This window comes from Aotus nancymaae, unplaced genomic scaffold (genome assembly GCF_030222135.1).
Source record: "Aotus nancymaae isolate 86718 unplaced genomic scaffold, 86718_ANA_hifiasm-v0.15.2.pri h1tg000036l, whole genome shotgun sequence".
Taxonomy (NCBI): Eukaryota; Metazoa; Chordata; class Mammalia; order Primates; family Aotidae; genus Aotus; species Aotus nancymaae.
The window spans coordinates 46,856,322-46,880,754 of NW_026988450.1; the positions used below are offsets into that span (position 1 = coordinate 46,856,322).

General features: G+C 45.0%; 1 protein-coding gene across 3 annotated transcripts in view; it reads left to right on the forward strand.

Moving 5' to 3' along the window:
* The window catches only part of MATN2 (matrilin 2), a 173,369-nt gene that overhangs the window by 3,716 nt on the left and 145,220 nt on the right, over positions 1 to 24,433 (forward strand). For all 3 annotated transcript variants that reach the window (XM_064384440.1, XM_064384441.1, XM_064384442.1), the window contains exon 2: positions 15,750 to 15,917. In XM_064384440.1, the coding sequence (XP_064240510.1) occupies positions 15,776 to 15,917 (142 nt within the window). In that variant the 5' untranslated portion in view covers positions 15,750 to 15,775. The remainder of the gene's footprint in view (positions 1 to 15,749; positions 15,918 to 24,433) is intronic.

Here is a 24,433-nt window from a genome sequence, read left to right on the forward strand (position 1 = left end):
TTAATCACGTCTGCAAAGTCCCTCCCTCCACCTTTTTTTATTTCGAGACAGAGTCTTGCTCTAACACCCAGGCTAGAGTGCAGTGATGTGATCTCAGCTCACTGCAGCCTCCACCTCCCAGGTTCAAGCAATTTTCCTGCTTCAGCCTCCTAAATAGGTGGAATTACGGTGAGCTCCCACGCCCAGCTAATTTTTTGTATTTTTAGTAGAGACAGGGTTTCACCATGTTGGCCAGCCTGGTTTCGAACTCCTGACCTCAGGTGATCTGCTCACCTTGGCCCCCCAAAGTGCTGGGATTACAGGTGTGAGCTGCTGTGCCTGTCCCAAAGTCCCTTTTGCCATGTAAGGCAACACAGTGACAGATTCTGGGAATTAGGCCATAGACATCTTTGAGGGGCATTATTCTATCTGCCAGAAATATTAGAGTATTAGACTGGGCATGATGGTAAGAAAAACTATTTAGAAAAAAGAAATACTAGAGTATTAGAGAAAATCAATCAAAGAGTTTTAGCTCGCTTCTGTTTAGGGCTTCTCCCTCTACCCTCCCAGTTAGGTGAGTTTGTTTTCATATGTCTTTTTTTTTTCTTTTCGAGACAGAGTTTTTCTCAGAGTTGCCCAACTAATTTTTGTGTTTTTAGTGGAGACAGTTTCACCATGTTGGCCAAGCTGGTCTTGAACTCCAGACCGTGTGATCTGCCCGCCTTGGCCTCCCAAAGTGCTGGGATTATAGGCATGAGCCGCTGTACTCAACCGTATTTGCCTGTTTTTTTAAGCAAACTTTTCTTTTTTTCTTTTGAGACAGGGTCTGACTCTGTCACCCAGGCTGGAGTGCAGTGGTGTGATCCCAGCTCACTGCAACCTTGCCTCCTGGGCTGTAGCTAACCTCCTACCTGAGCCTCCTGAGTAGCTGGGACTACAGGTGTGTGCCACCATGCTTGGCTAATTTTTGTATTTTTTTATAGAGACAGGGTCTTACTCCTGAGCTCAAGCAGTCTGCTCACCTCGGCCTCCCAAAGTGCTAGCATTACAGGCTTGAGCCACTGTGCCTGGCCTACAAACTTCTTATTGAAGTTTACCTACAGAAAAGTACGCTAATCAAGGATGCAGCTGGAGTAATTTTCATGACATAAACCCATGTGTAACCAGTATTTTGATCAATAAATAAGAACACTGCCAGCATTCAGAATCCCCCCTCAGCTCCTTTCTGTGCACTAACACCCCAAGTATAAACACAATTCTGATTCCTATGATTGTAGATACATTTTGTCTATTTTTGAATGTTATTTTGTTGAATATTACATTTGTAAATTTCTCATGTTATCATATGCTGTAATTAATTCTTTTTTATTGCTGTGTAATATCCCATTTTATGGTCACACCACAATTTTTCTGTACTATTATTATGGGCCATTGAGATTGTTTCCACTCACACTTTTTTTTTTTTTTTTGAGATCTCTCTCTGTCACCCAGGCTGAAGCACAGTAGCATGATCGTAGTTCACTGCAGCCTTCACCTCCTGGGGCTCAAGGAATCCTCTCACCTCAGCCTCCAAAGTAGCTGGGACTGTAAGTGTGTACCATTATGCTCAGCTAATTAAAAAAAAATTTTTTTTTTGTAGAGACAAAGTCTCACTATATTACCTAGACTGGTCTCCAATTCCTGGGGTCAAGTGATCCTCCCCACTCAGCCTCCCAAAGTGCCAGGATTACAGACATGAGCGTCTGCTCCTGGCCCGCACTTCATTTTGAAAGGGAGTGACTATCTACCTATATCTCAGTTGTCATAAATACAACTCAACCTGCAGATATTCAGAGATATCATATAGAGCGACAAGGCTGGAATGGAGGTGACAATGAGGACTGTGTGTGTGTGTGTGCTATGTGTGTGTGTGCACACATGCACGCTCTTGTATGTTTTGTCAGGGTTGGTCGAGGAGCTGTTGAGGTTAGCATTGTAACATAGAGCCAGATTATGGGGCTTTGTATGCCAAGCTAAGCAGTCTGCATTCAATCCTATTAGTATATGGCAGCCACCGACAGTTTGTGAGCAGGAGAATCATAAGTAAGGATGATACTGTGTCTGGAAGATTGTATTTAGCACTGGTGCCAAATGCATTCATTATGAGAGACTTAAAAATGGTCTACTGATTAGGATTAAGTTCAGCTGCAGGTTACAGAAAAAATGAAATGACAGTGGCTTAAAGAAAGAAGTTTATTTCCATCTTGTGTTCAAGAAGTCTGAGGCAGTGAACCTCAATCAGTGCTAACTTGGAATACTTATAGAAATCAATTGACCAAAATTAGTGAGTGGATCAATTGAGGTCAGCAGTTTGAGACCAGCCTGAGCAACATGATGAAACCACGTCTCTACTAAAAATACAAAATTAGCTGGGAGTTGTGGTGGGCACTACTCTGGAGGCTGAGAAAGGAGAATTGCTTGAACCCAGGAGGCAGAGGTTGCAGTAAGCCGAGATCATGCCATTGCATGTTAGCCTGGGCAACAAGAGCAAAACTCCCAACAACAACAACAACAAAATTGATGTTAGAGAGGCAGGTAAGGCATTTGAAGACATTGCTTTATGAACATTTATAAAATGAAAAAAGCAACTTTTCTAAGTTAACAGATTATTTTATAACTTAAAATGTTTTAAATATGTATTTGTGACTAAATTGATACATTCTTATAAGTAGATATTTGATATTTCATCTATATCCTTTAAAATATTCAAGTTGACCAAGAAATTCTATGTGAAGTCTTCTAATCAGGAAGATGGGAGCCAGGCACTATGGCTCACACCTGTAATCCCAGCACTTGGGAGGCCAAAGCTGGAGGATCATTGAGCCTAGGAGCTTGCGACCAGCTGGACAACATGGTGAAACTTCATCTCTACAAAAAATACAAAAATGTGATGGTGCTGGCCTGCAGTCTCAGTTATGGGGGCGGGGCTGAGGCAGGAGGGTGGCTTGAACCTGGGAGGTCAAGGCTGCAATGAGTTATTATTGTGCATCAAGGCTGCAAGGAGCCATTATTGTGCAACTGCACTGCAAACCTGGGCAACAGAGAAAGATTCTGTCAAAAAAAAAAAAAAAAAAAAGCTGGGTGTGGTGGCTCACGCCCGTAATCCCAGCACTTTGGGAGGTTGAGGTGAGCGGATCACAAGGTCAGGAGTTCGAAACCAGCCCAGCCAATATGATGAAACCCCATCTGTACTAAAAATACAAAAATTAGCCGGGCATGGTGGTGCGTAGTCCCAGCTACTCAGGAGGCTGAGGCAGAATAATTGCTTGAACACAGAGGTTGCAGTGAGCTAAGATCGTGCCACTGCACTCCAGCCTGGGTGACAGAGTGAGACTCTGTCTCAAAAAAAAAAAAAGGAAGAAGAAGACCAGGCATAGTGGCTCACACCTGTAATCCCAGCATTTTGGGAGACTAAGGCGGATGGATCACCTACAGTCAGGAGTTCGAGAACAGCCTGGCCAACATGATGAAACCCCATTTTTACTAAAAATGCAAAAAATTAGCTGAGCGTGATGGTAGGCACCTGTAATCCCAGCTACTCTGGAGGCTGAGGCAGGAGAATCGCTTGAACACGGGAGGTTGAGGTTGCAGTGAGTCAAGATCACGCCACTGCACTCCAGCCTAGGCAACAAGAGCAAAACTCCATCTCAAAAAAAAAAAAAAAGAAGAAGAAGAAGAAAAAAAGGAAGATACTATTCTCCTATTACAGTCCCCTACATTCATTCAGGAAAACATAGTATGTAGAGGAAGACATGGGCTTGACTTTGGTACTTGGATGCAGAACCAGGACCAGTTTGTTTCAACTGATATTTTATCAATTAATGAAAGATCAAGCCGGGCGTGGTGGCTCACGCCTGTAATCCCAGCACTTTGGGAGGCCGAGGTGGGTGGATCATGAGGTCAAGAGATCGAGACCATCCTGGTCAACAAGGTGAAACCCCGTCTCTACTAAAAATACAAAAAAAAATTAGCTGGGCATGGTGGCGCGTGCCTGTAATCCCAGCCAGTCAGGAGGCTGAGGCAGGAGAATTGCTTGAACCCAGGAGGCGGAGGTTGCGGTGAGCCGAGATCGCGCCATTGCACTCCAGCCTAGGTAACAAGAGCGAAATTCCATCTCAAAAAAAAAAAAAAAAAGAAACATCAATAAATATGTTTGTTCAAATTAATAATTTTTTAAAAAAATTTATTTCCACCTAGATTCAGAGGAATAATTTTTTTTTTTGAGACGGAGTTTCTCTCTTGTTACCCAGGCTGGAGTGCAATGGCGCAATCTCGGCTCACCGCAACCTCCGCCCTCCCGGTTCAAGCAATTCTCCTGCTTCAACCTGCCAAGTGGTTGGGATTATAGGCATGCACAACCACACCCAGCTAATTCTGTATTTTTAGTACATACAGGGTTTCTTCATGTTGGTCAGGCTGGTCTTAAACTCCCGACCTCAGGAGATCCACCCGCCTCGGCCTCCCAAAGTGCTGGGATTACAGGTGTGAGCCACCGCACCTGACCAAATTAATAATTTTAAAAAATTTATTTACACAATTTGGTACCTAGCACAAGGAGCAAATAGAGGTGACAAGGTGTGTACTGCAGCAGACAACAAAACCCATTGTCAGGAGTGTATGAAGCAGTCAATTCCCATTGGCAAAATGAGAGAATATTTATAGCATGAGTGACATGTGAGCTGAGGCTTGAGGACTGAATGCAATTTCAATAAATGTAGAATGTAGATATTTCAGGCCGAGGGACCGGCATGGATGGAGGCACCCCACTATGACAAGAGTCTGAGTTCTTCAAGCCCTAATGGGGAGGCTGGGGTGGATGTGGAGGCCACCATGGTCAGAGAGGTGGGCAGTGGTCAGTCATGGAGGGCCTTGAATGTTAGCACTGCACAGTGAAGCCACAGACAGATTCAAAACAAGGGAAGGGCCAGTAGATGAGGGACCAAGGCAGGGAGGGCAGTTCTGAGGCTCCTTGGAGTCTGGTTGAGAAGGGGTAAGGGTAGAACATTCGCTGCAGCAGTGAGAACCATCAGGAGGTCTGAACAGGGCAGCCGTGCAGAGGTGGGAACACCAGAATTTGTCCACTCACAAATGTGATGAGGATGCAGAGGACACGTGGAGGCTGGCTCCAGGTTTCTGGTCTGGATGGCTGGGCGGATGGGGTTAGCATGACCATGAAAGGATATGAGGAAAAGATGACTTTGTGTCTGGACAGGCTGAGTTGGCAAGTAGGCCTGCACCACTGGGTGGAAGTTACAAACAGCAGCATCAGGTCAATATCGAGGAGAACTGAAGTCTAACATTTAGAGCTGCCTGAAGATCCTGGATGGCCTTGCGTCCCACCCAGAGATTGGTTTCCCATTTGCCGGGGATTCCAGCATTAGGCGGGAGACAGGAAGGTACAGCCTGAGATTCACGCAGCTCCAGTATTGCATGATTCTCTGTGAACACGTAGAACAGTTGGTGCACATACCCAGTTATGCCGACAGAGAGGTCTTGGGCGAAACTATTGAGCCCGATGTCTAAGAACTTATCATTAGGAAAACCTCTTTTTTTGAGACTGAGTCTCGCATTGTCACCCAGGCTGGAGTGCAATGGGGCGATCTCAGCTCATTGCAACCTCTGCCTCCCGGGTTCAAACGGTTCTTCTGCCTCAGTCTCCTGAGTAGCTGGGATTACAGGCATACACCACCATAGCCAGCTAATTTTTGTATTTTTAGTAGAGATGGGGTTTCACCATGTTGTCCAGGCTGATCTCAAACTCCTGGCCTCAAGTGATCCACCCTCCTTGGCCTCCCAAAGTGCTGGGATTACAGGCGTGAGCCAACATGCCCAGCCTGAAAATCTCTTTTTCTTAACAAGTGGACTGACTGCCTGAGAGGGGCCAGGGTAGAACCCTGGCTCTGCCAGTTAATGAGCTCTGAAGTCTTGGGAGAGGTCTTTCTACCTGTAAATCTTAGTGTTCCATCCACAAAATTTGAAACTCATCTGCCTCACAGAATGATTGTGGTGATCAAATGAGATGATACTGTCCAAACTGCCCAGTTCGCTGGCCGGCCCATCACAGGCACTTAACAAATGTTAGTGTCCTGTCTCCTTTCTCTTCTTGTCTCCAGGTGGGGTTACCACTGGACAGGGGATCTTGCCACCTTCTTTGGGATGGCAGGATCTTGCCAGTGGTCTGGTTTAGGCTGAGAAACTTGGCTTCCAGGCCATGCCTCTCATTTTATGGATGACTAGTGAAAGCCCAGAGAGTTGTCACCTAGGTGAGGTCACACAGGTGTGCAGAACCAGGCCTCTTGTCTCAAGGCCCACAGCATACAGTTCTGGCTCTGGAGGGAATTCTCGCCTGTTGGTTTACTGCAACAGTGATGCTTAGAAGAACCCGTAGCTGAGATAGAACAATCTCCTTCTCTCTCTTCCCCTACCCCCTTGGTAAAGTTAAATGAAAAGACTCATTGTCCCATGGAGAAGAGAAAAATTGCTGAAACAAAAGTCAAAGCTGTTGTATTATTTTAAAATATTCTTTCCATGTTCCCAAATGCTTCATGGAATCTGTTCAGATTGAATTAACCTCTATTTCTCAGCACAGCAATTCTTCTCATATGCCCATACATGAAAGGAACCGTTCTCAAACATCATTTCATTTTCCAGTTAGAAATGGGTCCTGATCTTCAAATGCTGACAGCTGTAAATGCCAAACTAAGAAACAACCATTGAGATGGATACATGCACTGATTTAATTTTTTCTTGTTTCATTGCCATTGCAGTTTTTAGGAAAAAAATCTATCTTGTCTGTTATTAATATTGCCATACTGATTTTATGTTGGTAGCTATATTGTATCCTTTTCCCCATTCCTTATTATTCATCTTTTTTTTTTTTTTTTGAGACAGAGTCACTCTGTCACCCAGGCTGGAGGGCAATGGTGCAATCTCGGCTCACTACAACCTGCACCTCCCAGGTTCGAGCAATTCTCCTGCCTCAGCCTCCCGAGTAGCTGGGATTACAGGCATGTGCCACCATGCCTGGTTAATTTTTTTGTATTTTTTGTAGAGACAGGGTTTTGTAATGTTGGCTGGGCTGGTCTTAAACTCCTGACCTCAGGTGATCCACCCACCTCAGCCTCCCAAAGTGCTGGGATTACAGGCGTGAGCCACCATGCCCAATCCTTATTATTTACCTTTTTTTTTTCTTTTTGAGATGGAGTTTTGCTAATTTTGTATTTTTAGTAGACATGGGGTTTCTCCATGTTGGTCAGGCTGGTCTCGAACTCCTGACCTCAAGTAATCTGCCCTCCTCGGCCTCCCAAAGTGCTGAGATTACAGGCATGCGCCACTACACCCAGCCTATTTATCTTTTTTACAAGCCCACAACTAATATCATAATTCCTTTTTAAAATTTATTTTTAATTTTCTTTTTTTTTTTTTTTAAAGAGAAAGAGAGAGAATAGGAAGGAGGAAAGAGGAAGAGAAAGAGAGAGAGAGAATGGGGAGGAGGGAGAAGGAAAAGAAAGAGGGAGAGAGAATGGAAGTATTGCTTTCTTGCCCAGGCTAGAATGCAATTTAGTAATGGGTATTGAAAAGCTCTTTTATACTGATAATTATACTTAATGATGTAGTCAGGAAGGAATAAGGGAAGAAGATAACAAACAAACAGTCAACCAATATTTAATTTAAACCTATGAAATGCTATGCGATTACTGAGGAGTGATTTACTTCCAATTATATAGTCACCTTTGGAATAGGTGTGAGGTGGTAATGTATGTTTTGTGTATTTGAAGTGGAGAGTTCTATAAATGTTTATTAAGTTTACTTGTTCCGGGTCCGAGTTCAAGCTCTGAATATCCTTGTTAATTTTCTATCTCGTTGATCTATAGAATCGTTAGCTCTTCTTGTTGCATTGATCCTTTTGCCATTATGTAATGTCATTCCTCGCCTCTTTTGATCTTTGTTGCTTTAAAGTCTACTTTATCAGAGGTGAGAATTGCATCTCCTGCTTTTTGTTTATTAGTTTATTTTTACTCTCTGTTTGATTGGTAAATCTTCCTCCTTCTCTCTGAGTCTTTGTGTATTGTTGCATGTAAGATGGGCCCGGATGCAGCATACCGATGGATTTTGGCTTTTTATCCAATTAAAATATATATAAGTTTAATACCGGTGTTTGATGCTAGCTGGCTGTTTTGCGCATTAGTTGATGTAAATTTTTTATTGTGTTAAAGTTCTTTGCTTTTTGATATATTTTTGGAAAGGCTGATATTGGTTGTTCCTTTATATGTATAGTGCTTCTTTCAGAAGCTCTTGTAAAGCAGGCCTGGTGGTGGTGAACTCTCTAAGTACTTGTTTGTTCGCAAAAGATTTAATTTTTCCTTCACTCATAAAGCTTAGTTTGGCTGGATAGGAAATTCTGGGTTGACAGTTCTTTTCTTTAAGGATGTTAAATATTGGTCCCCACTCTTTTCTGGCTTGTAGGGTTTCTGCTGAGAGATCTGCTGTAAGTCTGATAGGTTTCCCTTTATGGGTAACCTGACCTTTCTCTCTGGCTGCCCTTAGTATTTTCTCCTTCATTTCAACCCTAATAAATCTGGCGATTATGTGCCTTGGGGTTGGTCTTCTTGAAGAATATCTTTGTGGTGTTCTCTGTATTACCTGGAGTTGAATATTACCCTGCCTTGCCAGGTTGGGAAAATTTTCCTGAATGATATCCTGAAGAGTATTTTCCAACTTGGATTCATTCTCTTCATCACATTCAGGTACACCTATCAAACGTAAATTAGGTCTTTTCACATAGTCCCATATTTCCTGGAGACTTTGCTCATTCCTTTTCATCCTTTTTTCTGCATTCTTGTCTTCTCGTTTCATTTCACTGAGCTGGTCCTCGACTTCTGATAGCCTTCCTTCTGCTTGATCAATTCGACTGTTTAAACTTGTGCATGCTTCGCGAAGTTCTCGTGTTGTGTTTTTCAGCTCCATCAATTCACTTATATTCTTCTCTAAATTGTCCATTCTCATTAACATTTCGTCAAACCTTTTTTCAAGGTTCTTAGTTTCTTTGCATTGGGTTAGAATAAGTTCTTTTAATTCACAGAAGTTTCTTATCACCCACGTTTTGAAACCTGCTTCTGTTATTGGAACACACGTGTAATCTATTAAGCCTTGTTCCGTTACTGATGAGGAATTGCAATCCCCTGTAGAGGGAGAGGCATTCTGATTTTGAGTATTCTCTACCTTTTTACGCTGGTTTCTTCCCTTCATTATATATTTGTCCGTCTGTCGTCTTTATAATTACCGACTTTCTAACTGGGTCTCTGACGTCCAACTTGTTGATTCCCTGTGCCGAAATCTGAGCAATCCACTGAGCCGGCCAAAACAGCGGTGTTAAGATTGATGGTGTTTTTCTGCCCGGGAATCTCCGGACTCTGCACCAAGAACTGGCGTGCTAAGGCACCAGCAAAACCGCCACGCCGGCCACAAGAGTCGCCCTGGCGACCCGTGGAGCTCCTCCACTGGGAATCTCCTGGTCCATGAGCAACTAATATTCGTCTGAAAGTGTGGCGTCCTCTCGTTCTTTGCGCTTTCACTGGGAGGTACGTGCCCGAGCTGCTAATCATCAGCCATCTTGGATCTCTACTTTCTTTAAAAATATTTTATATTAAAATTATTCCTACTTAAAGGAAACTTAGAAGAGTTCATGTTAGTTTTCAAGTCACTGTAAGATTTTCTTTTTTTTGAGGCAGGGTCTTGCTCTGTCACCCAGGCTGGCGTGCAGTGGCGGCGATCCTGGCTCACTACAGCTTCAACCTCCTGGGCTCAAGTGATTCTCCCACCTCAGCCCTGCCCCCAAGTAGCTATTCTAAGTTTTCTTCCTTTGTGCCACCATGCCTGGGTAATTTTTGTATTTTTTGTAGCAATGGGGTTTTGCCATGTTGCCCAGGCTGGTCTCAAACTCCTGGGCTCAAGGGATCACTCACCTTGACCTCTGAAAGTTCTGGGATTCTGAGTATGCACCACTGTGCCCAGCTAAGACTCCAGTTTCTTCATATTCTCACCAACACCTGGTTATATCAGTCTTTACAATTTTTTAAAGTAATTTTTTCATATTCCCAGGTCACTATTATACTCTTAATTTTATTTATTCTAGTGGATTTGTTGTGGCATCTTCTTATTGTGCTTTTAATTTGTATTTTTCTAATGACTAAAGATGTTGAACATCTTTTCATATGTTTATTTGTCATCCAGATATCTTCTTTGGTAATGTGATTGTTCAAATCTCTTGCGCATTCTGAAGTGGGTTGTTTGTCCTCTTCTTGAGTGATAAGAGTTTATATAGTCCCAGCGGGGCAAGGCAGCTCACACCTGTAATCCTAGCACTCTGGGAGGACAAGGCGGGTGAATCACCTGACGTCAGTAGTTCGAGACCAGCCTGGCCAACATAGTGAAACCCCATCTCTACTAAAAATACAAAAATTAGCCAGGTGTGCTGGTGCACACCTGTACTCCCAGCTACTCAGGAGGCTGAGGCAGGAGAATCACTTGAACCCAGGAGGTGGAGGTTGCAGTGAGCCAAAATTACACCACTGCACTCCAGCCTGGGTGACAGGGCAAGACTCCATCTCAAAAAAAAAAAAAAAGAGTTTATATAGTCTGAATAGAAATAATCGATCAGATACATATTTTACAAATATTTTCTACTAGTCTGTGACTTGTCATGCTATTGCATTTTGTTTGTTTGTTTTGAGACATAGTCTCATTCTGTTGCCTAGGCTGGAGTGCAGTGGCATTATCATGGCTCACTGCAGCCTCGACCTCTCGGGATCAAAGCAATGTTCCAGTCTCAGCCTTCCGAGTAGCTGGGACTGCAGGTGTGTGCCACCCTGTTCAGCTAATTTTTGCATTTTTTATAGAGATGGGGTTTTGCCGTGTTGCCCAGGCTGGTCTCAAACTCCTGACCTCAAGTAATCTGCCCTCCTCGGCCTACCAAAGTGCCAGGATTACAGGTGTGAGCCACTGTGCCCGGCCAACATTATATACTATTGATTGGCTTGATGATAGAATAATACCAATAATAATAACAGCAAGAACAGGCTGAGTGTAGTGGCTCGTGCCTGTAATCCTAGCACTTTGGGAGGTTGAGGTAGGCGAGGAGTTCAAGACTAGCCTGGGCAACATGGTGAAGCCCTGCCTCTACTAAAACACAAAAAATTAGCTGGGCATGGTGTGGCACACCTGTAGTTCTATTTACTGGGGAGGCTGAGGCATGAGAATTGCTTGAACCTGAGAGGCAGAGGTTGCAGTGAGCCAAGATTGTGCCACTGCACTCCAGCCTGGGCAACAGAGTGAGTCTCTGTCTCCGAATAATAACAGCAACAACAACAACAAATAGCTAATGCTTATTCAGCACTTACTATATGCCAGGCAGTGTTTGAAGTGCTTTAAATACATCTAAATACGAACCTATTTATTCTATATAACAATTACGTCTGCTGTTATCTCAATTTTAAAGATGAGGAAACTGAGGTCAAGAGAGGGTAAGTAACCTTCTCAGGGTTAGACAGCTAGCATTATTTTGCTTTATTTTTCTTTGTATCGTTCCAATTTTAGTATATGTGCTGCCGAATCGAGCACTGCTTTATTTTTAAATCCTCACTCTTCAGCTATTCTCATTGCCTTTTGGTTAGCAATGATGACTCGAAAGTACAAACATTTCTTGAAATCCACAGTAAACCCAAACCATATGCAACGGTGCTTGTTTTTTGGAAATGATCACACACCACATCATATTCCAAGTGTTTAAGTGCAAATGACTCAGAGTGGAAGTGGGCCTTGAGAGCATGTTGTATACATTTTGAAACAAATAAGCCTGGACTTTTTATCTGCTCAGTTTGGAGAAATGGGAATAGCAATAAAATAATAAATCACATATAAATGATGTAACACATATAAATAGTGTTTATAATCACATATCAATAGTGTTTTGTAAAATAAGGTGAGGAGGTGTGACGGCGCACACCTGAAGTCCCAGCTACTCAGAGGCTTAGGTGGGAGGATCACTGGAGTTCAGGAGTTCCAAGAGGCAGTGAGATATTGTGCCACTGCACTCCAGCCTAGGTGACAGAGTAGACCCTGTCCCCCAACCCCTAAAAAAAAACCCAAGATGTTAAATAGCAAGGCAGCTTGAAAGTAAATAGTAAGTTCAGGATTTGAGAAAGAGGCAAGACGTTTTAAGTTTTCTTCCTTTGTTCAGAAGGAATCTCAGAGTTAAAGCTATGAAAAGGGACCAATCTGATTAGTAAAGAGTTTAAATAGGCTGGGTGTGTTGGCTCACACCTGTGGTCCCAGCTACTTGGGAGGCTGAAGTGGGGATCACTCGAGCCTGGGAGGTTCAGGCTGCAGTGATCCATGGTCACACCACTGCATTCTAGCCTGGGTGACAGAGTGGGACCCTGACTCAAAAAAGAAAAAGAGAGATTAAATGGTTTAAAAAGCGGGGTGAGCTAGGCACAGTGGCTCACGCCTGTAATCCCAGCACTTTGGGAAGCGGAGGCAGGCAGATCATGAGGTCAGAAGTTCGAGACCAGCCTGGTCAACATACTGAAAGCCCATCTCTACTAAAAATGCAAAAATTAGCTGGGCGTGGTGGCGGGTGCCTGTAATCCCAGCTACTCAGGAGGCTGAGGTGGGAGAATCGCTTGAACCTGGGAGGCGGAGGTTGCAAAGTTAGCAGAGATCGTGCCACTGCACTCCAGCCTGGGCTACGGTGCGAGACTACGTCTCAAAAAAAAAAAAGAGGGGGTGAGGAAAGTAGTTATTTGTAATGAACTAGTGCAGGGGTCCCCAACCCCGAGGAATCGGTCCGTGTTCTGTTAGGAACCAGACCACACAGCAGGAGGTGAGCAGTTGGGCCAGCTCAGCTTCATCTGTATTTACAGCCACTCCCCATCGCCTGCGTTACCGCCTGGGCTCTGCCTCCTGTCAGATCAGCAGCACCACTAGATCCGTTAGATTCTTTTTTTTTTTTAATTGCTGCTGCACAAATTAAGGCATTAAATTCTCAAAGGAATGTGAACCCTACTGTGAACTGCATACTCCCTATGAGAACCTAATGCCTGATGATATCTGCCACTGTCTCCCGTCACCCCGAGATGAGACCATCTAGTTGCAGGAAAACAAGCTCAGGGCTCCCACTGATTCCTATATTATGGTGAACTGGATAATTATTTCATTATCTATTGCAGTGTAATAATAATAGAAATAAAGTGCGCAATAAATGTAATGCGCTTGAATCATCCCGAAACCACCCCCCACAGCCGGGTCTGTGGAAAAATTGTCTGCTGGGCGGTGGCTCATGACTGTAACCCCAGCACTTTGGGAGGCTGAGGTGGGCGGATCACAAGGTTAGGCATTCAAGACCAGCCTGACCAACATGGTGAAACCCTGTCTCTACTAAAAATACAAAAATTAGGCATTGTGGCGGGCACCTGTAATCCCAGCTACCGGGGAGGCTGAAGCAGGAGAATCACTTGAACCCAGGAGGCAGAGGTTCAGTGAGCCGAGATCTCGCCACTGCACTCCAGTCTGGGCGACAGAGTGAGACTCTGTCTCAAAGAAAAGAAAAGAAAAGAAAAATTGTCTTCCATGGAATCGGTCCCTGGTGCCAAAAAGATTGGGGACTGCTGAGCTAGTGGGTTCTGGAACTTTACATCTTATGAGCAATGTAACCTCGGGCAAGTTACTTAACTTCTCTGAGTTACTCTATGAATTAAATCACTTCATACATTGAAGGCATTTGGCCCAGCGCCTGGTACATAGGAGATGCTGAAAAAACATTCGCTAGTTCAATACAGCAACTGTGAAAAACTGGACTCTGAGGCCGGGTGCAGTGGCTCACACCTGTAATCCCAGCACTTTGGGAGGCCGAGGTGGGTGGATCACAAGGTCAAGAGATCGAGACCATCCTAGTCAACATGGTGAAACCCCGTCTCTACTAAAAATACAAAAAATTAGCTGGGCATGGTGGCACGTGCCTGTAATCCCAGCTACTCAGGAGGCTGAGGCAGGAGAATTGCCTGAACCCAGGAGGCGGAGGTTGTGGTGAGCTGAGATCGTGCCATTGCACTCCAGCCTGGGTAACAAGAGCGAAACTCCATTTCAAAAAAAAAAAAAAAAAAAAAAAAACTGGACTCTGAAGGTTGACAACCCCAGGTCCATTTCCAGGTCAATTCCTGGAAGCAATTTGCTGAACAAATAGCTTGCTGAAATAGGGAAGTTTTTTTAAATAAGCTTTGAAACATGGTCCCTGCCCCACCCCGGCCCTCTCGCTCTGTCACCCAGGCTCGAAGAGTAGTTGTGCAATCTCTGCTCATTGCAGACTCTGCCTCCTGGGTTCAAGAAATTCTTGTTGCTCAGCCTCGTAAGTAGCTGGGACTGCAGGCCTGACTGGGGTTTCTCCATGTTGACCAGGCTGGTCTCAAACTCTTGGCCTCAAGTGATCTGCCCGCCTTGGCCTCCCAAAGTGCTGGGATTACAGGTGTAAATCACCATGCCTGGCCTTTTTTAACTTTTTAAATAAATTAACCATTTTTTTTTTTTTTGGTAGAAACAGGGCCTTGCTATGTGGACCAGGCTGGTTTCAAACTCCTGGCATCAAGCAATCCACCTGTCTAGGCCTCCCAAAGCACTAGGATTACAGACATGAGCCATGGCACCCAGCCTTGACCCTGGGTTTGAAATCTGGCTCTGACACTTGCTAACTGTGTGTGACCTTGGGCAGGTCACTGAACCTTCCTGAGCCTTATGAGAATGCGGGAATAATATTAGGTAGGCGAGCAAGTTACTATAGGTAAAGAATTTAGAATAGGGCCTGGCACATGGCCTCAATCTAGTACCAGAGTCCAAGTCCATAACCACTGTGCCAACACTTGTAATAAATATATGTGGGAGGCAGGGAGGCAGGGAGGCTGGCTATATGAGGCTACTTTATGTCTACTACACATGAATTTTTTTTTTTTTTTTTTGAGACAGTCTTGTTCTGTCACTCAGGCTGAAGTGCAGTGGGGCAATCTCAGCTCACTGCAACCTCTGCCTCCCGGGTTGAAGTGATTCTGCTGCTTCAGCCTCCCAAGTAGCTGGGACTTCAGGTGTGCGCCACCATGCCCAGCTAATTTTTGTATTTTTAATAGAGATAGGGTTTCGCCATGTTGGCCAGGCTGGTCTCAAACTCCTGACCTCGTGATCCACCCGCCTTGGCCTCCTAAAGTGCTGGGATTACAGGCGTGAGCCTCCACGCCCAGCAATGAATTATATATATATAATTTATATAAACTAAATGATGCCATCTGCTATTATTAGACTGAACGAATATTGTTACTTGGAACTCTCAGTTATAGAATAGTCTTTTCTTGTTCAAATCCAAAATGTAAAATGTGACTGTGAATAATTGATAATGAACTTAACCGATAAGAAATTTCAGGACAGATTTTTCTCAAGTTTTCCTTTCAGTCTTATAGTGATTAAAGGGATGAAAAATTCCAACTATGCATGCCCTGTTCAGAGTGTCCAAGAAGAGCCAACCAACGGGGGCTACTGAAGCTCTCAAAGGCCAAACACACAAATGGCATTTTGAGTACAAGTGGCCTGTCTGAACTCTGAAAAGGCGGGGCGGCGGGCCTGCAGCTCCTGGAGTTCAGGGAGACCCAGAAATCTCACCCTGTCCCCTTCTCGTGTTGTGTTTGTCACAGCCTTGCCCCTCTTGCTCGTCTTGAAAATGGAAAAGATGCTCGCAGGCTGCTTTCTGCTGATCCTTGGACAGATCCTCCTCCTCCCTGCCGAGGCCAGGGAGCGGTCACGTGGGAGGTCCATCGCGAGAGGCAGACACGCTCGGACCCACCCGCAGACGGCCCTTCTGGGTGAGTGACGGCGCCCACCCCCAGAAGTGGGCAGGCGGGGGTGGCTAGGGGAGGGCTCAGGGACAGGGATTGGTGACTGTTGGAGAAGCTCTCCTTTCCCTGGGTCCTCATTGGATGTGCTGGGCCTGGGGTCCTCACTGGTGCTGAATGCATCCGGAGTTGAGGACGCGGTTGCACACGGGATTTCAAAATAAACTTTTTTTGAAGCCTTCAATCGAATCTGAGGCTCATGACTTTTCTCCAATATTCAGGGCAAGATTTCTCATCTGCAAATATCCTTGTTGTTGGACCTATCTGGGCAAAGGTGTTATGAAAATTTTTTATTGGGTTTGCCCAGCTATATCTGTTAATGCTTCCCTGCATGGCAGCAGGGAAGAAAGAGCTGGCCCAGAAGAGACGTTGTGCGATAATTGTGAGCTGAATCAAGTTATTGGAATGGAAAATGCCAGGGGTCTATTCATCTGACCCAGTGACCATGTTTCCTAGAGAAAGGAAATGTCATGAAGATGCACAGAATACACGTAAATCAGCTGATTCTAAACAAGGGCCTTGGTATGCCTGGCATGTGGAGACAATAGGAAGGCTGGGCAGTGCAAAGAGAATGAGTTTTGGCATTGACCTGGGTTCAAGTCCTGCCTCTGCTACTTTCCAGTGTGTAAACACAGGTGATATAACCTTCCTGAGGCTCAGTTTTAGCATCTGTAAAATGGAATGTTAATGCCAACCTCAGAATATTTCTGTGAGGAATAAATGAGGTAATATACATAAATTCTAGGTACACAGTAAGTAAAAGCTTTACCACAACTATCATTCTATGACGTTCTCTGAAACTATATTTGACATTTGTATCTTTGGCTAGCCACTCGAATCTGACCCCCCTACGAAGGCTACTGGGAGAACTACCCAGTGACCTGGTAGCCTCAGCGGCATCTGAAATTACCATCAGGGACCACAGGGACCCAAAGAGCTGTGTTTTCAGAGGTCAGAATCTTTATTGATGCTAACTAAACGAGGACCCCAGGGATAGGCCTTCCAGGTTCCTGAGAGTCCTTGTTTCCATAGTGATGTAAACAAGACTTTTGCAAATGTGAAAAGGACTGGGAAGTGTTTAGTATGTTAATTGAGCGTTTTAAAAAACAAATTCCAAGGTGTTAAACAACACACACACACACACACACACACACACACACACACCTCTGAAGATGCCTGATTTCTTTCTTTCTTTCTTTCTTTCGTTTGTTTTTCTTTGAGACTGTCTTGCTCTGTCACCCAGGCTGGAGTGCAATGGCACAAACTTGACTCATTGCAACCTCCTCCTCCAGGGTTTAAGTGATTCTCCCACCACAGCCTCTTGAGTAGCTGGGACTACAGGGGCAGGACAACTTGCCCAGCTAATTTTTGTATTTTTAGTAGAGATGGGGTTTGGCCATGTTGGCCAGGCTGGTCTCAAACTCTTGGCCTCAAGTGATCCACCTGCCTCGACCTCCCAAAGTGCCAGGATTACAGACATGAGCCACTACACCTGGCCAAGATACCTGATTTCTAGATCATCAGCAGTGACTGCACAGTTGGGTTTCTGATGGGGCTGGCCTCAGGAAAAGCCACGACACACTTACCTGGAAAAGCACACTGCTTTTTTGGGCTCCAAGTCTCTCTCTCCCTCCATTCCTCCCTCTGATACACGCACATAGAACCACATCACCCCCGCCTTCCCTGGTTGTTAGCATTCACTGTCGTCCTCCTTTGCCTAGAAGCCCATTTTGCTAAAGGCATCAATCCTGCATCCAGCATTGATTCCTTCTCATTTTTCAAGAGAATGTGTCAGGGACAATGAGGAGGATGGGACACAGCCTCTTTCCCACCCCAAGACTGGAAGTGGTGCCAGATGCGGTGGCTCATGCCTGTAATCCCAGCACTTTGGGAGGCTGAGGCGTGTGGATCACTTGAGGTTGGGAGTTCAAGACCAACCTGACCAACATGGAGCAACCCCATCTCTACTAAAAATACAAAATTACCTGGTTGTGGTGGTGCATGCCTGTAATCCCAGCTACTCAGGAGGCTGAGGCAGGAGAATTTCTTGAACCCGGGAGGCAGAGGTTTTGGTGAGCCAAGATTGTGCCATTACACTCCAGCCTGGGCAACAAGGGTGAAACTCCATCTCAAAAGAAAAAAAAAAAAAGACTGAAAGTGGGCGTGGGTGTTTTTACTCCGTGAGCTGTGCAAGTGGCTGCTCCCAGATATGCCGGAGGGCTGCTTGGCTATGAAAATGGTGGAGTGACAGTCATGTAACCAGAAGGCCAACACTACAGCTGCGGCCTGATTCTCAAGTGCAATCTGCTTTTGTTCTTATTTTGACGGGGAACAAAGAGGGAAAAGCATGCTCATTGGTAGTCCTTGGCCTGAGGGTAGGACCTTCTCTTCATTCTTGGAATAATGCAGTGTTTTGTGTTTTGTGCATGTGTGCTTCTCTTGGCTTTTTGGCTGTTTGTTCAGAATATGGTGCAGGCCACGTTTCATTTTTTAGTGGCAAATCATTTTGGCTGTAGTTATGGCATCCGCCGGCATGATGGGTTTTTACTGGTTATTTGCTTGTAAGTATGTTCCTGAAAGTTTAACAGAGTAGAAACAGCAGAATTGTTTCTTAGGTTAATTTTTTATTTGAACTTTCTGAGTTTTAAAAATGTTTATCTTTTATGTTTAAATTTAAGTCAGAGTCTCAGTAACAACCTGAGCCAGTTTGAAAAAATAATGCATATATTTATCCACCCATCCTGTGAACATCTGTAGGCTGTTCACTCGGCAGCCTGTCATTCTGTCCAGGCTTATCTCTTACCTCATTCGTTTATCTGGAATTTCCACTCTGTGCCAGATGCTGGTTGGGGGGTGGTGGTAGTGTTTAAGATGCATGGACATCATCAGGAGATGCACAGTGCAGTGGAAGAGACAGGCATGAGAAAAGATCATTAATTTGGTAGAATTGGTGCAGAAAAGTAGAGGCATAGCTACATCATAGCTCAACTCTGCCTGCTGAGCAGGCATGGTATAAGGCAGTGGTTCTCAAGCGTTGGTCTCAGGATCCTTCCTTTTACACCAAAAATTATTTTTATTTTATTTTATTTTGAGACAAGGTCTCACTTTGTCTCCCAGGCTGGCATGCAGTGGCATGATTATGGCTCATTGCAGCCTTGACCTCCTGGGCTCGAGCAATCCTTCAACCTCAGCATCTCAAGTAGCTGGGATTACAGGCACATGCCACCATACCTGGCTAATTTTTGTATTTTTTGTAGAGACAGGGTTTCGCCATGTTGTCCAGGCTGGTCTCAAACTCTTGGGCTCAAACGATCCTCCCCTCTCAGCCTCCCAAAATGCTGGGGTTCTAGGCATGAGCCACTGTGCCCAGCCAAAAATGATTAAGGATCCCAAAGAACTTGTGTGTTTGTTTTTTAAGAATCCTGAGGACAATCAAGGGAGCTTTTATGTGGGTTAGATCTATTGGTTTCTACTTGATCAGAAATTTTAAAATAACAATAATAAAATCAGAATGTGTTAACAAATTATACGTGTATAAAAAACTATATTTCCTGGCCAGGTGCAGTGGCTCATGCCTGTCATTCTGGTACTTTGGGAGACTGAGGTGGGAGGATCACTTGAGCCCAGGAGTTTGAGACCAGTCTGGGCAACATAGGGATACCTTGCCTCTATAAAAAATAAAAAAATTAGGCTGGGTGTGGTGGCTCATGCCTGTAAACCCAGCACTTTGGAAGGCTGAGGCGGGTGGATCACCTGAGGTCAGGAGTTCAAGACCAGCCTGGCCAATGTGGTAAAACCCCGTCTCTACTAATAATACAAAAATCATCTGGGCATAGTGGTGCATGCCTGTAATTCCAGCTACTCTGGAAGCTGAGGCAGGAGAATTGCTTGAACCCGGGAGGCAGAGGTTGCAGTGAGCCGAAATCATACCACTGCACTCCAGCCTGGGCAACAAGAGCAAAACTCTGTTTCAAAAAAAAAAAAAAAAAAGAAAGGAAAAAAAATTTAGCTGGCTATAGTGGTGCACATCTGCAGTCCCCTGCTACTTGAGATGCTTAGGCTGCAGGATCACTTGACCCCCAGAGGCTGAGGCTACATGAATGAGCCATGATCGTGCCACTGCACTCCAGCCTGGGTGACAGACTAAGACCCTGTCTCACACACAAAAAAGAATAGTGGCACTGTTTTACAGTTTTGCAAATCTTTTAAATGTCTGGCTTAATAGAAGACAGCTGGACTGTTATTTCTTGACCATTCAATCTGTCATGAAATGTTTTGGTTAGATTATATGAAAACGGCCTTGCGTGGATATGTAGTTGGAAAAAGGAAGAGTATTTTAATAGCCTTTTCATACAATTGTAAATGTTCTTTGATACTACACCAAAACTTGACAAAGAGTAGTTTCTTAAAGGTTAGTGGCAATGTGGAATCTAAAACCAGATCAATCAACTTTTTGTTGTCTATATACTCACAAGAGAATGACAGTATGAAAGGCAAACATTCATGTTATTATGAAAATAGTTCTGACCTCATGGATCCTCTGAAAAGGTCTCAGGGACCCCTAGGATTCCCCAAACCACTCTTAAGAATGGCTGGTTCAAGGGAATCATTCCCAGTGAAGGTCATGGTCATGGAGAGCCCTGTGGGACAGCAGGCAGCAGAGGTGTGAGGATGGAGTGTGGCCGTGGAGCTCTGACATGGCACTGGGTCTGCCAGGCAGATGGTCTGAGCTGGAGATAAGCCAGCAATCATTTAGGACCTAGAGGGCTCCAAGGAAGATTTTGAGCTTCATTTTGCAGGGGTGGGAGTCGTGGAGGGCTTTAAGCAGGCAACAGTGGGTGTCACTTTGTCTTTATACCGACTGTACTCTCTGGGCAGACCCGACCTTCCTGGGTTGTGGCAAAGGGCAGGGATCTAACTAATAGGCTGCAACAGGAAAAGGAATGAGCACCTGCTATAGCTCAAAGGCCCCTCCAGGGGACAACGCTGGCAGGTAGAGTCAGAGAAGCTGGGTGTGCTGTACCCAGAACCCTTTGGACTTCAGATTCTTCCCCTTGCCCAGCCTTGTGGGTGGTACCCATCCCCTTCCACACTCCTCCCTAGGTCCTCCTCCAGGGGGCGCTCACTGGGAGGCATACCACCCCACCGCTAATGGCTGCTTGCTTCATTTGTGCACACTTTTCCTCTTTGTTACATCACTGTCCTATGAGGGGGTGGACCTGTCTCCAGGCTGACCAGTGGAGTGTATCAGCCTTTTTGGAAACCTTATCCTCCTTGCCCAAACTCCCACTGTATTTTTTTTTTTTTTTTGAGACGGAGTCTTGCTATGTTACAGTGGGGAGATCTCGGCTCACTGTAACCTCCACCTCCCAGGTTCAAGCGATTCTCCTGTCTCAGCCTCCGGAGTAGCTGGGATTACAGGCACGTGCCACCACACCCGGCTAATTTTTGTATTTTTAGTAGAGACGGGGTTTCACCATGTTGGCCAGGATAGTCTCGATCTCTTGACTTCGTGATCTGCCCGCCTCAGCCTCCCAAAGTGCTGGGATTACAGGCGTGAGCCACCATGCCTGGCCCTTACTGTATTCTTGACCCCCCCCAACTCCACAAACTATGCTACAGTCACCAGCCTGTGGTCCCCGGTGGTGGTCTGTCTTATGAGGGCTTGTTACATGTGCATCCTTTTCTAAATTTACCAACCTGGCTCATTTTATTTCTGCTAACTAACCTTGAAATCTTTTTCTTTCCCTGTTATAGATTCCCCTTTGGATCAATACTGGCCACTCACAAGTTATGTTTGTGCTTTAAGAGAGCATTTTGTGGCAATGTGGCATAAATTCTAGAAGTGGAAGGCAAAGATTTAAAAGGAAGTTGGCCCTGCAGTCAGGTGAGGGGATAGTAGGTCCTGAGCTCCCTTCCACCCCACCCCACCACACACACACTGCTGGAAGAATTCCAGAGGTGTTCCAGGGTAGACACCACAGAATTCAGTAAATTTATGCATGTTTACCGATAACTGTTAATTTACTACTTAAAAGCTAATGAAGAAAATCTAAGAATTCACTTTTTTTTTTTTTTAAGCCAGGGTCTTATTCTGTTGCCCAGGCTGGAGTGCAGTGGCACTATCACACTTCACTGCAGCCTTGGCATAAGCAATCCTCCCAACTCACCTTCCCAAGTAACTGGAACTACAGCCATGCACTACCACGCCCAACTAATTGTTTAATGTTTTTGTAGAGACAGGGTCTTGCAATGTTGCACAACTGGTTTTAAACTCCTGGCCTCATGTAGCCCTCCTGCCTTGGCCTCCCAAAGTGTTGGGATTACAAGTGTGAGCCATTGCTTCTGGCAGAATTCACCTTACATAGCCCCAAATTCTGCTCTTGGGGAATCACAGTGTATTAGGAGGCATTATTTTCATTTTTGTATATATCTCTAAACCTGACATCAAAATATTCATAAAATTGTGATACGTTTCATATAAAAAGAGCCAAAACTTCCCAAGTGAGCAATGTGAAGTTGTTGGATGCCTGGAGAATTAAATGTAAGCATGGCCTGCTCTGTGTTGCTAATGGAAATTTTCACCTAGGTTGATATTAACTTTTTTCTTTCTTTTGGATAGAGTCTTGCTCTGTCACCCAGGTTGGAGTGCAGTGGTATGATCTTGGCTCACTGCAACCTCTGCCTCCTGGATTCAAGCGATTCTCCTGTCTGGCCTCCCAAGTAGCTGGCACTACAGGCACGTGCCACCATACCTGCCTAATTTTTGTATTTTTAGTAGAGACGGGGTTTCACTATGTTGGCCAGGCTGGTCTGGAACTCCTCACCTCATGTGATCTGCCCACCTAGGCCTCCCAAAATGCTGGGATTACAGGCATGAGCCACCATGCCTGGCCCTAACCTACATTTTTAAGTCTTAGCTGCCACTCAATGGATTTCTACATCCCAAAATAATACTTTTAATTGACATTTGTTGGTCTCCTCTGTGAAGGAGGGAAAGCAGATGCCAGAAGCCATGAGAGTCTCTGGCTCTCTGACCCATTGAAGCTTACATTTCCTGAAGCCATTTTGCCATGATTAAAACTTTTGTCTCCTTCTCTTGAGCTTTCCAGAGCTTTGTCCATCCTATTCCTTCTATCTGGAATATCCTTCTCCAGACAAGACTCATTTTCAGCCAGGGCCAGGTCAAATGCCGACTCCTCCCTCTCCCAGCCAGGCAAGACCTCCTTTGAGGGGTCACACACACTGCAGGTCCTCTGCCAAAGTGCCAGCCCTGTCTGCTTTACATTCCACGGGGTAATAGTGATACCTACCTCAGAGGGATTCACATGCTAGTTATTTTTGCACTTGTCGCATTTTACTATTAGTAGACTATAAATCTCTTCAAGATAGGGACTGGATATTTTCCATTTCTCATAGCACCTGTGAAAGGCAATGCTCATTTACTGAGCCCCTGCTGTGAGTTGGGAGGTGTTATCTCACCTAATCCACAGCAGGAGCAAACACTGCAAGGGAATTATTGTTTTATTCTATTTTCAGACAAGGCAGCTGAGGCTCAGGTAGTTTAAGCAGTTTTGGCAAACTTGTCAAGACTTCTGCAAACCTAGACAGAAAAGGTGCTCAACCCCCAGCCCCTTTGAGGAAAGGATGCGTGGCTTAGGGACAGATATGCCTTGGAGCAAAGAGAAAGGCAGCCGTACTCTCGAATGTACTGTTTTATCAGATAAGTAATTAGAAGACAAAACTGATTTAAAAAAAAAAATGAAGGACGTTGAAGTCAATGATCTCTCAGGTCTCATCTAGAAGGTGGTAATGTCACTAATTCCCCTGACACCCCTTCTGTGTGGGAACCCTGATGAAATCTGCAGCTTTTCCTCACTCTCTCCAGGTAGGAAAGCCAAGGAAGAACCATATTCTGGAAGCTAAGGAAGGAGAAGTTTTGAGACACAGGGTGGTCAGTAGGATCAAGCAGGACAGCAGGATAGCAAGATGGGGCAGTGAGATTGGGCAACATGGCAGGGCTGGGCAGTGGGATCGGGCAACACGGCAGGGCTGGGCAGTGGGATCGGGCAACACGGCAGGGCTGGGCAGTGGGATCGGGCAACACGGCAGGGCTGGGCAGTGGGATCGGGCAGTGAAGCAGGGGTTCTCAAATTTCATTGTACACCAAAAGCTCCTGGAAGGCTTGCTAGAACACAGATTACTGGGCCCTGTGCTCAAAGTGTTGATTTAGTAGGGCTGGGTGTGGGCCTGATAAGTGGTGTTTCCGGAGACCACAGTTTTAGAACTATTACTGTTAAGAAACCTGTTAGGCTGGGTGGAATAGGCAGGAGGAAAAGATCTTAGGAGGAGATGCTGTGGGCCATGAGCCCGAAAGACAATACAAGATGAGTAATATCTGCAGATAATTGCAGCTGCAGAGAAGAAACTAACTGTAATCTAGGTCCTGCCCTTCTGAAGCTTTAAAAATAAGCTGCTAGCGTTTT